Consider the following 20923-nt stretch of genomic DNA (forward strand, 5'->3'; position numbering starts at 1 on the left):
CAGCAAGCACCATAACACACAAGAACACACACACACACACACACACACACACACACACACACACACACACACACACATATATACACACAACTTGATGTGAGAGCGGGGTCAAAACTGCTTAGCAAGGCCTGAACTGTCCGCTTCACTTTGTGACCTTGTTGTCACACGCGGCTTCACGTCAGTTTGACAGCCGCTGTGGACTCGACAGTCCTGGACAATGTGAATCTGACCTCTGGTCCAAATCACTGTTTAGTTTGTTTGCTCATTGTCTTTTAGGAAAATCATTCAGTGCCTGTGGGAATCACTTGATGAATACAAAAACACTCACAAAATGAATGAATAATTTGTTTGTTTTAAATTATTTGAATTGAATTGTACGCATCACATGTGAATAATATTTGATAAATATATTAAATAAATGAATTTAAAAAGAACAAAGTTCATGTTGTAGATGTGCTGTTTCTCTATCACGTCTATAGAGTTCATGTAGCAATAGCAGCGTACTCCCAAACATAACTGGGTCTTCGAAGTTCGCTGATAACAGACGTCTCATATCCACGTCTTTTTCTGGAGCAACCTCACTCTGAAGCTAACTTAATACAAATGAATAATGCTTAAAACGTCTCTCCAAACAGAAGATAGGTTATTTAATCAATTTAAATCAGTCTGCATTGATCCCATAAATGATTGCTTCTTACAGTCTCTGTTGTCCACAGCTGCTTTTTTTTACTGTACAAAAAGCTTCTTCTTCTTCTGTTCATTAAATCCGTGCAGCTGTCTGAAGGCAGCAGGACAGATGCGTTGATAAATCTGCAACCTCCGATCTGAGAGGTGTCACGTCTACACACGTCCGTCGACTGTGTTTGCCTTCATTAAACTGCGTGCGAAACAACACCAGGCTGCTACAGAATAACCACACACACACACCATCGCATCATGACTTCCAAATTATTTTCATGATTTGTGTCTCGTGCCATTGTGCTACTGTTATAACTACTGTTATGTTTGACCACTGAATTTTATAGCCTCCTGACGTCCTGGCGTCACCTATCCTGGAGTTGGTCATTCAAGTATAGTGTGATGAGTCCAAGCCAGGAAGTCGCCTGCTATAAAGTCCTATATTTGGTCCTAATTCTGTGTTGTGTTGAGCATTTTGCAGGAGCAGGTGCTGCTTCTTTAAAAAGCCAGATATCTCATTTTAGAAACCAAACAGTTCATTAGGTGATTAGGCAGACACTGATGTAAATGGCTCTCAGCAGCTGAGTGCTTGCTTTTTGGGTCTGTCTGGAAAATTGCCTAATGGCGTCGGTTGTGCACGTCGGGGACAATTCAATCGGCTCCCTCAGGCCATTCAATCAATCGCTGAATGGTATTTTGAGAGGCTTTCATGGTGTTTAGCTTCAAATATGGGATGTGTGTGTGTGTGTTAGGGCTGCTTCTGTAGAGCCAAAACTTTGCCAGCGTTTGGAGGATGTGTGGGCGTAGAAGCAGAATAAGTACAAGAGCTGAATAACTAACTACAGATGATAGTGTGGGCGGAGTGAGGAGGGAGACTGAGCAGAGACACACAGAGAGTTGTATAAATTAGCAATGAAACAGGGTTTGTGCTCAGCAGGAGAGAGCATAAATTAAAGAGTCCATTAAACAATCTAAAAAGTCAAAATGTATATGTCCTTGTACAGTATGTGGGTGTGCATTTATTTATCCATGTGTGCTTCCACATGTATCGCCTGCGTCAGCATGACTGTAGATCTACATGAGAGGACAGAAGCAAATCGCCAGAGACAGGAGAGATGGTGACAGAGAGAGAGAGAGAGAGTGAAGGGAAACAGTGCAGGGAGAATCTACACATCTCTAAATGCAATCTAGAGCTGAAACGATTATTTGATCGACAGAAAATTAATACACTTCAAACGTTATCTTGCTCCAGTTTCTCAGTTCTGCTGCTTTTCCCTCTTTTATGCGATAGTAAACTGACTATCTTTGGGTTTACTACTTTGACATTTTATAGGCCGGGCGATAAACGATTTATTGAGAAATTAATGTGCGCATTATAAAATCTAATTTGCAAGATAACAGTTGATGCTCGGCTGATTTTGGCTTGTAAAAGCTTAATAAAGATTTTTGAAAAAGTGAAATAGCACCACATGGTATACTGGATCACAAAAACATAAATAAATCTGTTAAAAGTACCAGATACAGTATATCATACTGCAGCTACAGGTGCTCTTTTCATTAGATAACCTTGACTCACCCTCTTTCTATCAACAAAATAAGATGTCTTATTATAGATGAAACTACCTATATGGATATAAACTAGTTAAAGTTAACTCCACTTCGACAAGTCACAATCTTAAAATGATTCTTTCATATCAATACAGCAAAATAAAACAATATAATAACACTTTTACTTGTAATGAAGTATTTTTATATTGTAGTATTGGTACTTTTAGTAGGATCTGAATACTTCTTTCACTACTGGTAGTGGCTGATTAAAACATGCTGACAAGCATTTTCTTTTTTACAAACTTCCCTAAAGTTTTGCACAACATCTGGACAGAAAAACACATTGTCCCGCCTGTAAAACATTAATTGATTCAAAGTGAATTTCAGAACTTGAAGGCCAAGGAAAGACGCCTGTGGAGAGAGAGAGAGAAGCAGCGAAGGGGAGAAGTGAGAGGAGTGACAGGAATGCCCAGGCCCGGGTGTAATTTGATGTAAGGGTCTGCAGAGGAGAAGAGGCCGCCTGTCCAACCAGCCGGGGTCCCAGCAGGTGCTTGTCTCCTTTGCCATGCATGACCAAATTTAGACAGGCTCCTAATCCAGCACACACAGGCCACCGGGCCAAGCCAGAGAGGAGACGAGAAGGTGTGTGAGGGAGGAGGTAGAGAGCCGAAGGAGCAGGGAGGAGGGGGAGGGTGGGGGCTAAATTAGGTAGAAGAGGAGGAGGAGAAAAGACTGAAAAGTGGTGGTGGTGGAGGGCAAGAAGGAGGAGGGGGGGGTGGTGACGGAGGCTAAATCGAGTTGCTATGGGACACCACCGGACAGCTGAGAAGGCAGGATTCCTGAGGTGGACTGTAAGAGTCCAAGACGGAGAGAGAGAAGAGGAGGGGGAGGAGGAGAAGAAGGGGAGGAAGGAATGGATTGAAGAATATGACGATGTATAAAATAATAACTGGAGAAAGTGTGTGTAAGACAAGAGCGGTGAAACCTCGTCAACATCAAAGGAGAGCTGTTAGAAACTAAACTGGGTGGTAATTGAAATCAAGGATTCGCATAACCTAATAAAGCCGGAGATACAAACATAATCCAGAATTCATTAAATCCAAAATGCTTAACAGAGCGCCGCAGGATAAAGAAAACTATTATCTGTCGTACCTGTGATAGCTAAAGCTCTTATTTCTATCCCTCTGCATGTAATGCTCTATTATCTCATCCCTTTGGTTTGTTTTAATGCCTGTGGTGGTCTACAGAGTCCACCGGCATGAAGTCACCCTCCATCCTGGCATCACCCCCCTCCCTCCTCTCCTCTCTCCTCTGTGTGTCCACACCTGTCGGTCTGGCCTGGCTCGGCTCGGTCGGGGCCTTTTTACAGGTCCTTCTTGTAAAATGAGGTCACGGTGGCCCAGCTGAATGCCTGTCATAACTATGCCCCCCCCCCCCCCCCCCCCCCAGGGGAATCAGGGCTGCTGACCCTCAATACAGCTGACACGCACATACACACATGTCCCTACATACACACACACACACACATACATCCCTCTTCCCATTTGAACAGACTCGGAGCTCTTAATAATGTCAGCTAGCTCGGCTGTCCATCAAAGAGCTGACGCAACCACGGCGCAGTCTGGAGTTACCGCTGCTGGCCTCAGATGGGAAGCCAAGAACAGGACACACTTTCTGAACAGACCTGTTCAATGTCTGCACTTCATATTGTAAAATACAACTCGGTGTGGCCTCCAAAATGCTGGCAGGATTAGGAACAAAATCATGCCACTTTAAGCCGCATCCTTTGGCCGTGCCATGTTTAAAAGGTGTTTTTTTTTTACATTTTGTTCTGCATGAATTACAGTTCACATGATGAAAATAAAATAAAAGCTTGATGAAATGACTGCATTCGTAAATTGAAGTATAATTATTTGACCTATGTCTTGAACAAAATAACCTTTTCTATTCTACTCAATTGTTGTTGTTGATGCCTTGTTGCTTCTTCTCATTTGATGTAGCCTACACAACGGGTGAGACAAGCTAAAACAAGAACGTTGTTGCTTTGGAATCACGATTAAGTACATTGATGATATGGACAAAAATAAAGAGCAAAAAATAAACAAAAAAGCAAACATTCGTGGTTTATTTTTCTGAATAAAAATCAGTCTGATTTTGGTTAAATTGAATCTAAACTTTTCATTATGAAGTCGACACTACGTTGCTCCTTGGTTGGATGGCTGCTGTCTCACCTGGGATTATATTGTGTTTACCTGTGACATAACTCTCACCACAGTGTATTCACACAAAATGGCCTCCTGCAGTTGACCATCTCAACACATAACACACACACACACTGTTAAACAGACACGGTCACACACACTTCAGCTGTCGCTAACCTGATTATTAGCCCAGAGTGAGTGTTGCTCCTGCTATGTCAAGGTGCTCTTACACTCAGTTTCTCAGGCTCAGAAAATCCTTTGACACAAAAATAAAACGTCAGACTTTACATCTCTGCTAATGAGATGTATAATTACATAAAACCTAAATCTTAATTTGCACCTAACCTCTTTGCGATTTTCCCTCACTGGCGTCCAGACTTTTGCTATAGAGGAGTGTGCAGATTTAATTACAGAAGTTTTCAGTAGCTGATTTCACTAATTAGCACCTTCAATCAGGGACAGACGATCTAATTAGGGAAATATGCTGGTGTAGCGTTTGTCTGGAGAGAAAACTTGCATACTGATCTGACTTACAGGGAACACTGCCTGCATGCACCCATCTACAGTTCCCCATTATCTCTGTATAGCTGTGTGCTCAAGTGTTTCACAATCTTTCACAATTTTTTTGACTGTTGACACAAAGCTACCGTAGTGTGCTGTTCTGAGCGAGTCTCAAATGCAGAAAACAATCAGCAGAGCTTTTTAAAGGGCTGATTCTGAAGCACATGGGGCACAAATGCAGTTTAGAAAATCTATAGTCATTCGTTTTACTGTATGAAGCCTATATCACCGGCGCTAAGTAGAATCATCTTGTCTGCGCATGATGGATTAAGACAGGACACTTTTATTGCAGCTTTGAACATTAAGCCCATAACCCAATTATATCAAGTCCAGTTTAAAAATAAGAGGTATTCTATTTCATCGTCTTCTACTTGTTCCTCTGTTGTGTTTTTATGTTTTGTCCTTTTCTGTATTTGAGCCCATAAACTATTTAGTTTAACTAAATACATGTTTTGTCTACATTGTTAGAAAGTGCCTGAGAAAGAAGAAAAACAACAGAAGGAAAATGCAATTTTCAGAGCTTAAGTAGCAGAAAATCTGATAAAAATCTGTTTTGTTTTGTCTGTCTGCCCTTCTATTCTTTTATTCTTCATTTGTAATGTGTCACTACTGCTTCACTACTGTATATCTAAAAGGGTTAACATACAGCCGGTATATACACAGTATATGTGCCTTATCTTAATATAACACAGGTATTTATGTCTCACTGCTGGTGTAAAAATAGCCTGCCTGCAAGGTTTACATGGTTGACTCCATTCATACCTGTCCACTACAGCTAACTTTGTCACACACCTGTTCAGAAGTCACGTCCTGGGCTCACACACACACACACACACACACACACACACACACACACACACACAAATTACCACGCATGCCACATTAACAAATCACAGCCCACTCACATGCACTCACAGTGTACACAATAATAGCAGCACATAAAAACACTGTGCTCTTCTGTTTATAAGGTCACTATGTTTGTGATGCACGAGGACACAAACAAAATGTTTTCATTGGTAGATCGTAGTAGTATATCGATAGTATATATAAATGTATGTTATAACAAAGCTGTATAAATTTAGATTCAGTTACTCAATTACTGTATATCATAAATATGTAGCTGGGACCTGAAAAAATAATATAAACTAATCTAAACAATCTGAGTTACAACTTTAAGCCAAATCCTGAAGTCACATTGTAATAATAGCTCCACGATTTTGGACCACCTCCACTTCAGTCCACCTGTCTGACAGTAATAAGTGTTTGCACAGAGAAGGAAAGGTGCACCCTCCCCCCCACAGGGAAAGAAAATGCAGCTTCCATTGTCAACAAACCACAAGTCAGTAGTTATTAAAAACACAGACACAAAACACAAAGGGCTCTAAGTCTGTACTGTCTGCTCATCTCAGGTATTGGATTTTTATAAGCAACAAGAATCAATTTCATTCCAAAATAAGAAATCCAAATCTTAAATTAAAGTAGTTTACATGAGTCGCTTTTGCACCACTTTAATATTGAAAAATGAGAAGTAAAAGTTAGCAGGATATACTGTAAATAATGTAAGACTCAAGACAATCCTCTACAGACGCAAGCTTCAAGTATATGTTTTCAAAATTCAAATACAACGCTGCAAATGATCTCACTCTTTTAGTGTCATTTACATTGTTGGCATGCAACTTCCTGTTGTCAGTGGCCACTCAGAGTCTCAGTGGGAAGCCATGAACTGAACAAAGCTAACAGGCAGTGTAAGAAATGTAACAGGCTCTGTTCATCTGTCAGCAGATAACAGAGTGGAGGAAAAGAGCATAATTTGCTCATCTGTCAGAGCTGACGGAGGGAAACTGCTCTACTGCTGAGCTCTACTCTTCAACTCCTCACGTCAGAAAATACTCAACATATCAAACTCAAAAACATATAAAAATAAAAACTAACATCCATCCATCTGAGACCTCCACAAAAAGGGGGTGTCAACAATATTCAAACGTAGATGCCAATAACGGTTCACAGAACTGCTGACATGATGACATTTTTCTGGATTTGCACACATCAGAAGTGTGTGGAGCACCAACACTGTGACAGCACTTACGTAAGTCCTCAACCATAACACTTGTTGGCTTGTTCCAACAGCCGCTGTAAAGCCATATCAGCTCTGAGTGGACAAACAACACTCCCATCAACACTTGTCATCCCAGAGGAAACAGGAAGGTTTCCTGTGTGGGACTGTGACTTTCTGGACGATTACAGCTTCATGAGGACTGATGTTCGCAAATCAAATCTACAGTGAAGAAATTTGAAAACCAGTTGGACCTAAACTGGTCATTTTTTCTACGCTCCTGAAAAGGTGATATTTATCATAAACAAAACACAGACAGTACAGGACAGTGAGGTCTGACTTTCGTACTGATACTTTACTTCGATAAACATGAACATGTTTTTCTTTCTACACTTTCTATTTTACAAGAGAAAAGTTCCAATAAAATAGTCTAAAATTGGCAATTTTTAAAATTTCAACCCGGAACCATCTGATTGAAGATTAAGTGAATAAGATTACTTGACCACACATTCGATGCCAGCTTTCAGTACCTGACAGTTTGATATATTCGGTGCTACTGACACATTTCACGTCTGACAACACTTTCTTGTGTCAGGGGTCTCTTGTAAACAACTACCACCCTGAATTCCTCCACCGAGTTTCAGCAGCCGATAAAGTGACAGGACCATCGTGGAGGGAGGGAGAGGAGTTACACACAACAGGTGTAGCCGACATTTAAGAGCCCCCCCCCCCCCCCCCAACTCCTTCTCTTCTTCCCCTTGTGGGCTTTAAATACCCTCCTTCAAACACACCTGGAGCCCTGAACTTGGGTGCCACAGGGACGATTTGAGAAAATGACATAAGAGCCGAGAGTTGACCCCTACACCCCAACACACACCTCTGACAGGCCAACCTGAACTCTCCTGCCCCATGGACTCACCTCTAATCCTCCCATAACGTCAACTATATCAACTATTACGCATACAGCATTTGACAGACCAACTTCCTCTCATACTCTAGAAATAGATTTGGGGCGTCATATCTGTTGCTGCAGATCATTTTATAATTATTCATTATTTTCAAAAGGATCAAAAGACTAAATCAGAGGCCTTACAAACCCAAATCACTACCAGATATTTTAAGGCTCACATCTGTGAAAGCTGAAACTTTATCTTACAAAAAGATTATTGACAAAACTACATTGTGGTTTTCTATATAAAGTTATGAGTCAACTAAGGTCAGTGGTTTCCAAATAAATCTTGTACAAGAAGATAGGAAAGATGGGAAAAAACATTCACCTATTAAAATTAAACAAAACCTGAGAAATATAATACACTTAGTGAGAAAATTATTTGAATTATTATTAAAAAAAGATACACTTATCTACTGAGAACATGTAAAGGTGATCACTGCACACCACTGAGCCACACAGATGTTTATATTTGCATTAATTCAGGGTATTATAAAGGCATTCAGTTTTTTTAAATATGTAATCCTATATAAGTAGGAGGAAACCTAACAAAGTGAAAATAAAGAGGAAATGTTCTTTCAATTCAAATAAAGAAAAAAGCTTTCTCGTATCAAATCTTAGTGAATATTATCTGAAGAGCAGCTTTAAGGTACTTGTTCAGCAGGTTGAACTGTAAATGAATCAGTCCCCAACATCAATTTATCAGCCTTCCTTTCCACCTCGTCTCTATGAAGGATTAACGGGATAATATCCCAGAGACTCTGCTGACATCAGGGCCACCGCTGGCCTCCGACACAAGGCCCGAGTCCAAACCCACGGATTTATGTCTGTGTTTAGGGGATGAAAGGCCTAGGACACCTCTTCTAGTCAAAGTGTGTGTGTATGTGTGTATCAGCTATGTGCCAGATGCCAGTGAGATATACTGTAGGCACAAGGGATTTTAGCTGGTGAGAACAGATGGAGCAGGTGATGAATGACAACAATCCTCCACCCACAAACACAGTGAGAACACTGCTAACGTTTTAAAGATTTAAGGATGAGTTTTGCACAAACAGAACGTCATATTAGGCTCCATTCTGAAACGTATATCCACAATGCCATGCTGTGTTTACACATCAAGATACCCCTGAGCTGAAACATCACCTGCAGCATTTCAATGTGAACAACTCTATGAAGATTTTTGATTCACAGCAAGCACGCAGAGCACAACGCTATACAAACACACAAAGTGTCACTGTGCTCTAAGAAATAAGGTTACGACAAACACAAAATGACTTGTGCCGCATGGAAACACAGCTGACAATCCTGCACCACATCATCTATAGCCCAGGTACTATTTACTTTCTGTCCACGGCTGAACACCACAAGGGAACGGATGGCTAACCTGGTTCAGTCAATCACTTGTTTTGACACAGCCATCTGTCTGCGTCATCATATTAATTGCCTCTGCTCAGTGCGGGGAAACATTGTGTCCTGCTCTGCTCCATTATGCTGCCTTACATTGTGTTCCTCTGCCACATGGCTGCAGGTTGCTGCGCCACCAGAATGATGATGCCAGCCAGAAATGCCAGCCAAACTTAACAATGTGCTCCTCCAGCAGTGTCTCTTATGTGTGTGTGCAGGTGTTCACTTTTCAGAAGCACCAGGAATGCTGACAGGAAGAGCAGGAACACGGTGACACATCTTTCAAATGTTTGGATTTGTCTGTGGTAAGAACAAGAATGAACAGGAAGGACAGGGCAGTGAAGGCTTTGGCAATTATTTAGAGAAAACAACTACTTTTCTTTTTGTATCACATTGAATGAAGTGGCAATTTGTTTCCTTTTCTTGATGTTATTTCACTTCAGCAAAGGATGTTGTGGAGCCTAATGTGGGGGCGGATGATTTCAAATTGTCTGGCAGAGTTGATGGATTACAGAGACTGAAGGTTGCACACGATGGGAGGGATAATTCTTCAAATATTTATGATTCAAGTTTGTATGCAAGCTTACTGGTACACAGTGAAGTCATGGGTAACAAATGTTAGCGGCTCTGTGGGACTGTACTTGGTGCTTTGAGCTAAACGCTAACATGCTCACAGTGACAATGCCAACATGCTGATGTTTAGCAGGTACAATATTTACTATGTACACTGTCTTAGTTTAAGGTGTTAGCATGCTAGCATTAGCTAATTAGCACTAAACACAAAGTACAGCAGAGGCTGATGGGAATGTCATTAGTTTCTTCTCCAATAATACCATAAATATCAAACTCATGGTGGCGCCAGAGGATAAGTCAGGAGATCACCAAAGTCATCAAGATTCATCCTCTGGGTACCATGAATGTCTGTACAAGATTTCATTGCTAGACCCAAGTGTTGGATCGGCAAACAGGCTGACATCGCCATCCCTAGAGCCATGCTGCTAGCATGGCTAAAAATATGCCATCTTCAAGAAAGAAAATTGTGTTTTTGATGAAAAAAAACCTCATTTTTGTTATACTCTAACTAAAACTAGCCAACAAGGTCAAAAGTAATTTTTCATGCCGCTGTGGCTTTAAATTGTCAGTGGATGTAATAACCCTGATTTTCTGCTTTCACTGCACACACACAATCACCCTTATCTTTCATTGTTCACTCTAATAGTGCTATCACCCTCTTTCTCATTACACGAGTCAACAGATGAATTGACTGACTGCGTGATTGATGGTGGAGAATAAAGGTGAGTGTACAGGTTCATGGTTGGCGGCAGCAGCATGCAGAGTCTTTTGTCGTTTAATGAGCTCTGGACTGCGGAGACTGACACGAGAGACATAAATTGGCGTAAGTGGTTGTGGAGGATTTATGACAGTGCGGCTGGCTGAGACGGAGAAGGAGAAGAAGGAGGAGGAGGAGGAGGGTTGTGTCTAATTTCAGAAGGCAAGTTCTTTCTCTGAAATAAGAGGCAAAACTGTCCAAGCATATCTAGAGTCAGCTAATTCCATCTTAACAGCAACCTTGACCATAAAGAACTATGTGTGAAACTGACGTAAGGCTGTCTATAGTAACAAGCAACCCAGCTACATTTCCCAGCATTCATTCAGCCAAAAGAGTAAGTGGCGACCTTGTGATTCTACTTCTTCCTCTATGATCTTACAACACTTTAGTTTTTTGTACATTGTGAAAGTGAAGTGACTCCAGAAGGACGATGCGTGGCCATTCAGGAAGTCCTTGTTTAGCGTCTACTGAGAGCTGCTAGCACAACGCTGTTAACACCTGAAGCATGTCTGAGGCAACAGCTAATAAACATCTTTCACTCATGCATGAAACAGCTCATACTATAACAATATCTTCCGTCATTTATTGACTGCACAAAATCCAAACAGGACAGTGGTATGTTTAAATGCTCCCAATAACTATGAAGTGAAATACATAAAGTTACACCTCAAGGTTAGATTAAATCAAAGATTATGCCATTCTGCTAACACTTTAAATTGTCTACTTGCAGCTTTTTAAGCCATTATACATAATGATATCTTCATGACCACAGTCCTATTATAAGAGACCCATCATCTCAGCAGACGTCCAACTGACGTCTGTAACTTCTGCTACCACCTTCCTATAAATATCCACTGCATGCGGCCAGCATTCAGCCCTAACTTTATTAGCTCAGTTGATTTTTTCTCATAAAGACGGGTTCAGTGTTCAGTTTGTCTCATTACTCCAGGAAACTGAATGGTCGACATAAACGCAGCATTTGAGTCTGACACCATTAGGACCTGAGGTGACATTTTGTGGCCATGTATCCTCTGTGTGTCATTTGTTACAGAGGTCACAGTCTTGGCAGCTTGTGGCTCTCTGCTTCCTCATAAAACACAAGTCTCCATTTTCAACACCAGCACTGAGCCAAAAGAATAATAATAACCAAAACTGGGATGGTTGCACATTCACTTGTGGACAACAAAAATTGTTGTATTTTGCAGATATAACTGTAATGGAAGGAACACCACTGTCAACCATGCAATTCTCTCTAACTAATCCAACCTTTTATTCTATTTACAGACCCACAGGATTGCTCTGATCACATCAAGATGGCTGCTCTCACAGCCCATCCATCATCATTTCTACTTTCACCCGGCAGATTCTGACACCGCGGTTGTATCGTGTGTCCTCTTTGGCCATTACAACACTCTGCAAGAACTTTTCCGTCTTCAAACTGTGTCCCAATCCTCATAAGAACTCACCGGAAACACACTTTCATGCTAATAAAATACAGTGTATAAAGAATACGTCACACATATGCACACACATATATACGCCTCAGCCTTTCCTACGGCCTCCCAGGGCTCCTGCGAGTGCACTAAAGCAGTTTATAGAAGCCTCCCTACATGGACACAGCTTCTGGAATAGCAACTGCTACTTGATCTGACTGCAAGCTCTCTCACCTCTCCGCTTACGTTTAACCCTCGTACACCTACTCTCCACATGTAACACAGATACAGTGCACTAATTCATGCTATTATTTTGACACAATTCACCTGGAGTAATCTTTAAAAGGTTTGTCAAAGTCTGAAGGACAGTTTTGTTTTAATAATGTCCAACTCACTAGACAGTGAACTAATGCTAAACACTGCTTTGGGATTTTATGAAAGTGATTCGTGAAAGGATTATTCTAACATAATAATTCAATCATTTGTTATAGATAAGATGAGTTGCATATATTCTCACGAGTGATGTTCACAGGAGGGGACAAGGAGGACTCCATCCCAGCCCTTTTTGCACCCTTGTCAAATGGAAAACTCACTTTCTACCTCAATCTACTGTACAAAGAGATACCTTAACTACTTTTCCACACTGTTCTTGCAGCCCAGTGCTCCCTGTGAGTCCGGTCTTTTTTTGTTTGTTTGTTTGCAAATATTAAACGTATTAACTATTGAAATCAGAACATTCCTGCTTGGCTGTCTCATTTTAGCCCCTCAAAGAAGTCTCTGTGTGCTCCACTGGCCTTGTGAGCTGATCTCTGGACCTCTCAGCATATTTTCACTCGACAGGGTAACTGTTCCTGCACTGGGATCACATGACCCTGACAGAGTGAATCATGGGAGGGAACCTAAGATGCCCCCCTCTCCAAGCTGCATCTTGGGATAAGGTACTGTAGCCCAGGCAGTGAGCACAAATCTGTGGAGCCGATCTAATGCTGTGAATTGTAAATCCTTTCTGCACTAATGGTGCAAATAAAGACTGAGAGGAGGTAAAGATCATTGAAAAATTCCTTTCTTTCTTCTCCTTTCATCAGCTTACATTAAAGTCATGTAATTTCCTCCTCTAAAAAGAGACCTGAGACCTGGATGAACACATTATCACATCTCAGATAAGAGAGGGAAACTTATATGCTACATTATTATGCAACAGCATAAAGGGAACACATGGAAAACTCATAATCAGTGGTAACGTGATTTCAGTATTTTAACTGTGAGCTTGATGTGCAACTCAGGAACATTTTAAAAACATACCAGAGAGGATGAGAAAGAGCAAAGACGTCCACGTTGCCAAAGCAAATCCATTTTGTTTATTTATTTTCATGTAGTGCTACTAATATTAATAGAAATACAGATAACATGATCAGGCCTCAAGGCAAAAATGTCTCGCACTTGAAAAGCATTTTACATCTCTGTTTGGAAAGCTTTTTCTTAATATGACATATATAAAAAGTTTTACAGGCTATGCTTACAGAGATGTTTGTAAAGCTACCTCTTCAACGCAAACCACTGCCCACGTATTTACTGAAAAGGGCTAGTGTTTTAGTATTGTCTCACGAAACATCAGGTAGTAGGTAAGATCAATGACCCTGTCTGGCTGCCGCACTGCTGGCTGATTTGTTAAAGTGTAAAATGAGATTAGACAAGAATAGATTTGATTACGCAGCACCCTAAGATCTCAGCTCGCCCACACTGAGGGACATTACATTAGGTTGAGTGGATAAATATCACATTACTGAATATAACTTTATAACACTTGAATCTGACGATGATCAGTCTTTTGGCCACTTCATTCATTTTACACCCTGTGGAATGGAACAGAAAAATACTGTTGGAAATATTGAAGATTTATTGCTAATCTAATTTAGAAAGTGTAAAAATGTATGGAGAAATAAAAGCTTTTAAAGTACAGTTTTTAAAGAAACAGAAAGCATGAGGATTACAGTTAATCCTGGGAACACATGTTCATAATTACGCCTTAATGACCACTTAATCGGCCCTAAGACTGATGCATCAGTCACACTCGTTTAATTAACATGATACTTACTCACGAGACCGGGTGATAATTTAACATTTCATCTCAGCATTGGATTGTAGCGTGACAAAATTCTCTCTCTAAAATTACAGGATTTTCTTTCATCAAACACTAAAAAGCATTTTAAATGATGGGATGAACTTGAGTTTAACCATGCGATTTTGACTGTTTTAGTAAATATCATCACGTATGAAATATTATTATCAGCAATTATCACATAATTATCACAATATCAATTTGGTCCTTACAAAGTTAAGTGTAAACCCAACAATGTATGACAGTGGACAACAACACTGGGTGACTATTTTTACACTTCCTTAGACAATTTGAACACGAGAGAAGACCTGATGTCTTCTGTGTTTGTGGATGTGTGTATGTATATACTCAGCCTTCACCATGTGGCTAATAGGTCAGCTGTTGATAACCCTATGTAACGGGTATTTATAGGTTATTGCTAGCATAAGCTTCGCTAGGCGGCCAGTCATTCACTTAGTCAGTTAGCAGCTAAACTATGTGAAACAGAAGATGACTTTAGTCACAGTGGTGAACTTTTTTTGGTGAGATTTTCTATTTACTTTTAATATTTTAATACATTACACAAACAGAAAAAGTAGCCAAACTACAACATATGGATGGACGTTACGCCATGAAGTACTGTCAACTATAACATAGCACTCCTTTTTCTGATTAATAGCCACGTGTTCAGCATTACAGATGGTCTTGTGAGTGCAGTCCTCTGCAGTGAGAGTTAAACTTTAAACAGCTATTGACCCCCCTTATAAAGATCACTACTTTTTGTAGACGTGCTCGGGTAAGACCTCTCTAAGCTGTCAGCACGGCGTCTGGGTGAGGCAGACATCAATAAGCTTTGAGAGTGGATGGAAACATCTACTTCTGGCCAGTTTTCCTCATCTCTTGAATCAGCCTGACAACCAAGCCCTTCGTATTTCTAGGATTACAGTTGCTTTGAAGAAAGAATATCGCCGAAACATGACGCAGCCAAATCTCCTCGCTCTGTCCAATCGTTCCATCGGACACCCTTTTGCTAGATGCAATATCTAACACTACTTTTGCCAATTCCTATCAAACAAAATTCCTGGTCCAAACCAAGCCATGAATCATTTAGCTTGCAATCTACAAGCTAGCTTCATGATAAATATAAACCAAAGTCAAGATGTACAGTTCCGACACACACACACACACGGACTGGACACACACACCGAAGCACACACTATTTCTAATGTCCAGTATCAGATTCGGCATCACTGTGTGTTGACAAACACTTTACTACTGCGTCAAGTGGTGAGCAGCTTTTTCCACTGAAATTTCAAGGATAGAAGGGAGAACAGGTGGTGCGAGGATTTCCTTTCATATTCATTTCATTGCAAAATGATGCACTGGCTATATTTATGGGCTGATATCAGCTCCTTAAGCTAGATTTTACATGCCGAGAAGAGCAATGGAGTACGATGACCTACTCCCCTGGGAGGTTGAGAGGTGAAAACTGAAGAGAGGGGCTTGCTTGGCTTTTTTCAAGGCCTATTATATCGCCTTACAGTCAAAAGATTGACAGGGGCATGGGAAGTAAAAAAAGAGTCACTCTCCCAATGAACAAAAGACAAAAAAACAAGACAAAATGTGAAGAAAGATGGGTGCAAAGGAATATTTCAAGAATGGTGGCAATAGGAAGTGTCCGACCTGACTGGAGAAAAGACACAGAGAGAGAAAGAAAGCAAGGGATTGCAGCAAGGAGGGAGGGAAGTTGGAGCCAAGCAAGTTGAAAAGTATTTTTAGGAAGATGTTTATTTGTAGGTCTGTGAAACCAACCCCGGGTGTATATCTACCAGCCTTGCCATCTCTCTCTCTCTCTCTGTTACCATCTGTTGAGGTCTCTCAGCCTGTCACAGTGCTCTGGCTCAATAGGTGGGGGACATTTCTGCAGATTCACTGCAATGTACCATCTAAACGTGGATGTCAAAATGTTACTGTTGTGCTGCTCTATGCTGTAATGCACCCCAATAGTGCAGATTATGTTATGTTATTAGTTTAGATTAGATTAGAGAAGATTATCCCTATGGGGAAATTGTCTTGTGGCAACAGGTGCGCAAAAATAAAGAAAAAAATAATATACATTTGTATAAATGCATTAATATATCAGCATACTTTTGGCATGGACAATATCAACTTTAAATATAATATCAGTCTGATTATTTTTACTGCTGGCATTTGACCAATTGACAGATTGCCATTTTTGAGGGGGAGCATTAATTATGATAAACTATCAACATAACAAAGAATAACTGTATTTTTAAAAGGTGAAAAGGCTATTTTTTTGCTTCTTTAATTGCTCAAAGACTACACAAAATACACATTGGCGTCTGTATCATCAAACTAGTGCCCAACATAAAAAAAAACATTGATGCAGCCATACAAGAGCATTAAAATGGCATGATACATAACATTTCCTAAGTCTGTGCCTCTCATTGTAGGCTAACCACTGCTTTCGCATTTGAGACTTTTCCTCTGATAATTATAAAGCATGTATTTTTAAGTACACGTCTTTCGACAACACTTACAGCTGTTCTGAAGACATTTCTACATTTCTTCTATTTGACTGGAACAACACCTGTTTCACAATTACAAAGACTTTTTGAATTGTCTTCCAAGATGTTACTCTTGTTCAGCCGACAAAAGATGGTAACGAAACAGGAAGTGACTGAGGAATATCCAGGCCTAAAACACTATCAGTAATAACCTTAATATCAGAAAGTTTGGCACAAGTTATAACTAAATGGTACGTCTAAATCATAAGACATTATCAACCTTATTTTCAGTTTGGGCCACAGGATTTCCGCGGTGGTGGAAGAAGGTAACGGTGGTCAGTTTTTTGAAAACGGTCATCCAACATGGCGACCATGGCGTAGCAACCAGTAGCTACAACTTAAATTAAGCTAACCAACCAAGGACGATATCTTTGAAACATTGCGGGCGGCAGGACAATTTGTGTGTCAGGGGGGGAACATTTAGAGAAATTATAAAACTGTATTAACCTTTGCGGGTGTTGTTTCTGTCCCAGTTTTGCGGCGGCAGACGTCACCTGTGTCAGTTGACTTTTAGCTCCGACAGCTCATTAAACGCACCTGTCAAGCTCGTCATCCACGAGGGAAGGCCAGCTGGTCGCCTAGGCAACGGCTAGCCTCCTCCCCCAGGCTAGCTTAGTATGGCTGACAACATCAGGCTAAAAAAAGTCTTTTTTTTTACAAATCTTTTCTTGTTTTTAGTTGTATTTACAAACTATTAAATTCAGTATTTATCAGTAGCGTGGGGGGAAAAAATGCGGATTTTTGTTAAAGTATTGTTAATTTAAATTATACATTGACCCCACTTAAAATAGCTGTTAAACTGACTTCAATCAAAACGACTTGGTCCGTTTCTCTCTTCCTTCACTTTGCATTCAGTGTCGTGTTTTAAACTTGCTCCAGGTTTTATTAATATTGTTAAAACCCTGATAAACGTATTGTATTTTATAAGTTATGATTGAAATGTAGGCGAAAGACTGGGGAGGTTGGTATTATATTTAGACAGTCTGTGCATGGCAATCGGGGGTAACTGAAAGACAACACTGAGAAAGTTCCACGGCCTAAAATATCTGCCCACACAGCTTCCAGCAGGACCGAAGTGCCAGGTGCGAGGACAGCGAAGGCTCAGATGCCCAGTTTCATGTTGGACTGTTTTAAACTTTTACACACCATTAGGGGAGGGCCAGTGATTCCGAAACCATGCGATTTGTTATGTTAAAATGCATTAAAAGTCTGTCATTGATAGTGTGAGGGAATGGGTCGATCTGTAATTACGCACGGCGCCTCCAGATCCTAACCTACCTTCCTCTGCTGCTTCTCCCAGGCAGGGTCCAGCAGCAGGTCCCTGTCCCAGTCATCCTCTTGGGTCATGTACGCTTCTTCATGTTGAATCGTGTAGGAGTTGCTGTATGTCATTTGGGTTTCGACAGCTGTCATCGTGCCGCCTTTGTCAGGACTTCTCAGGTCCCCCTCAGCTTATAGTAAGAAAAAATTAATCAGCAACAGAAACGACGACGACGCCGTGAGGGCAAGAACCTCCTTGAGACGTGGGGTCTCGCTTTCGGGGGGAGAGACTGTTAGGGCGAGGTGCCTGTGCGGAGGTGGTGCTCCCACTACCAGAAGACCCTGCTGGCCGGTGCTCCTTTCCTGGTCAAAAGTGGCACACGTGACCGCACCCCAATAAGTATGGGAACCGACAGCTTGGGTATCAGGTTCTGACCCTAAAAAGGTGTAAAAGGCGGGGTAGCCCTCCGCGGGCAGGGTTAACGGGCTTGTGAGTGGTGTGGAGGGATGTCAATTACGCCCCCTCGCACCACAGAGGTTTTTATGGCCTGTGCAATGCACCTGTTGCTGTTAGTGACCCTCAATGGTAAACCCAGGCCTCTGTAGTTTCAGCCTACCTCTCCCAGAAAACAGGATCAAAGAACTGAATCTCAAATTCTCAAAATAAATAGTTAACATTACTAAAAAGCAGTCGTTTAAGAACTTTAGGAGAGGTCTCCCCTCTGAATACAACTCTCTATCACTCCAGGCAAAGTAGCCCTGGGCCTGTTAAAGTACTACAAAGACTGACAGCAACTCAAACCATCTTGTTCCACACTGCTGAAAACGAGGCTGCAGGTAAATGCCTAGTTTATACTGTTTATTTATTATCATAAACTACTCTACCATCAAGAAATATTCATGTCATTCAGTGTTATTTGTGTCAGTAGATATTCAATTAGAATAAAAGAGATTCAGGCACTTTTATGAGAAAAAAAATTTATTCATGATTTGCATGCAGACTGAAAAATGCCTCAGAACGTTGTAAGAAATACAGATTAAAAGGCATATATATGCATACACAACCTTACAATATAATTCGTGTTTATAGCAGGATTTGTCATTCACAGTAAACATGTTGATGCAGAGATTTCATCTAACATTCATCAACTAAAATCCAACCCCCCCCCCCCCTCGATCCCATTCGACTTTGTGCTGGAACAAATCTCCTTGAAATGAGCAGATCCAAATTTGCTATGCTCTCGAGGTGACACATTATTCTGTCACCATTGATGTGTCTTTGGAAACTAGAATGATTTTATATTCTTAATTAATCAGGCATTTAAATGTAACTACACTGGGCTTGGTCCATTAACCTACTTGAAGAATCTTAGCTACTGTGCGACTATTTGTGGTTAGCATTAGGTACATTACTGTGCTACTGCTGAGCTGAGGGAATTGGATGGGTTGATCACTGTAAACATAATGAAACTATGTGAGTTTTGATAACGGAAAGAGACTTTTAAACATACACAGGCAGGGTATGGACAAAATAACGTGAACACTGTACAATGTAATGCATGCCAATACAACACCACCACCACCACAACCAGTTCTTGCAGCATCAAGAACTGCCAATTCTTATAATTGTCAACAGAAATTAATAAAAAATAAAAGCAGGGATATTGTATTGAACTGCATTAAATTCTTCAGGTGTTCATGTTGGGTCCATCTCCTGTAGATGAGGTAATGGCTGAGGTATGAGTCTACCGCTGGCATCTTTATCTGAAGAAAGGATGAGCAGCAGTCGAGTCTGATAAATGAAATTCGCTTTTGTGCTAGAGGAGCTAGAAAAGTAATGGTCACATTGGTTACTGAATCTCAACTTGCAAACTTAAAGGCAATATGGTCTACGGGTTGTGCTCAAACCAAAACTGGAGTGGGTTATGTTCCAGATGCACACACTTGCACATCCTCAGCTGATACCTGCTGCAGGAGAACAGATGTAACCTGTTGGATCCCAGTAAAACAACACAATACAAAGATGTGTGCATAAAGAGCATCTGGATTATAGTTCTTAAGCCGTCCAAGACCACAGAAGGCGGGGAGGAAGAGTGGGTGAGGAAGTGGAAGTAGGGAGGAGGCTGCAGCGAGCTTTGGCTGTCAGTACAGCGTGGTTGTGAATTCAGAGCAAGGGGGGGGGGTTTAAAGATGCGTGCGTGGCTGCATTCACCCAAGCACGGGAAGCCCAGACTCGCAAGCACCCGAAGAAGCCTTTAGTGAGGAGTTGGTAGAGTGGGGAGGATGAGGTGGCTGGAGGAAATACAAATTGGAGCACCACGCGCCCTGATCATGGAGGCCGGGAAGGGAGTCAGCCCTTGATCTACTCATTCTGATCTGCACTGTTTTCAGGGTAATTCTAATAAGATTTGCTTGTAGTTGCATTGTTTTTCCTGACCACATGTACAGTAATTTGGTGCTGTGAGGAGATCACATTTTCTTTTGTCTTGCGAGCATACAGTGTCATACAATGCAAACCTCCGAGTCAACGCTGCATTGTCAGGTTACACTGTAGACAATCATATGTCCAGTGTAAACAGGGCCCTATCTAGAATAAGATTCTGGCCAGTATATCTATAATGGCAATCAACAGAAGGGTCCTCCAAGATCAGGAAGGTGAGGTTAGGGTGCAGCTTCAGACACAGGAGCCTTCCACTACTAACTCACCTTATAATCAACTCATCTATTCATTCCTCTCCTTCTTCTTCCCTTTCCTTTGTTTGTTAGGTAGACAGAAGGCAATGCCCCCTTTCTCACGACTCCATCTTGCAGCTGTCAGAG

General features: G+C 41.1%; 1 protein-coding gene across 7 annotated transcripts in view; it reads right to left on the reverse strand.

Annotated features, from left to right (window-relative positions):
• actn3b (actinin alpha 3b) overlaps nucleotides 1-18419 on the reverse strand; it is a 31332-nt gene extending 12913 nt beyond the window's left edge. For all 7 annotated transcript variants that reach the window (XM_070929955.1, XM_070929954.1, XM_070929953.1 and 4 more), the window contains exon 1: nucleotides 18122-18419. In XM_070929955.1, the coding sequence (XP_070786056.1) occupies nucleotides 18122-18256 (135 nt within the window). In that variant the 5' untranslated portion in view covers nucleotides 18257-18419. The remainder of the gene's footprint in view (nucleotides 1-18121) is intronic.
• Between the last annotated feature and the right edge of the window lie 2504 nt (nucleotides 18420-20923).

Source organism: Enoplosus armatus, chromosome 23 (assembly GCF_043641665.1).
Source record: "Enoplosus armatus isolate fEnoArm2 chromosome 23, fEnoArm2.hap1, whole genome shotgun sequence".
NCBI lineage: Eukaryota > Metazoa > Chordata > Actinopteri > Centrarchiformes > Enoplosidae > Enoplosus > Enoplosus armatus.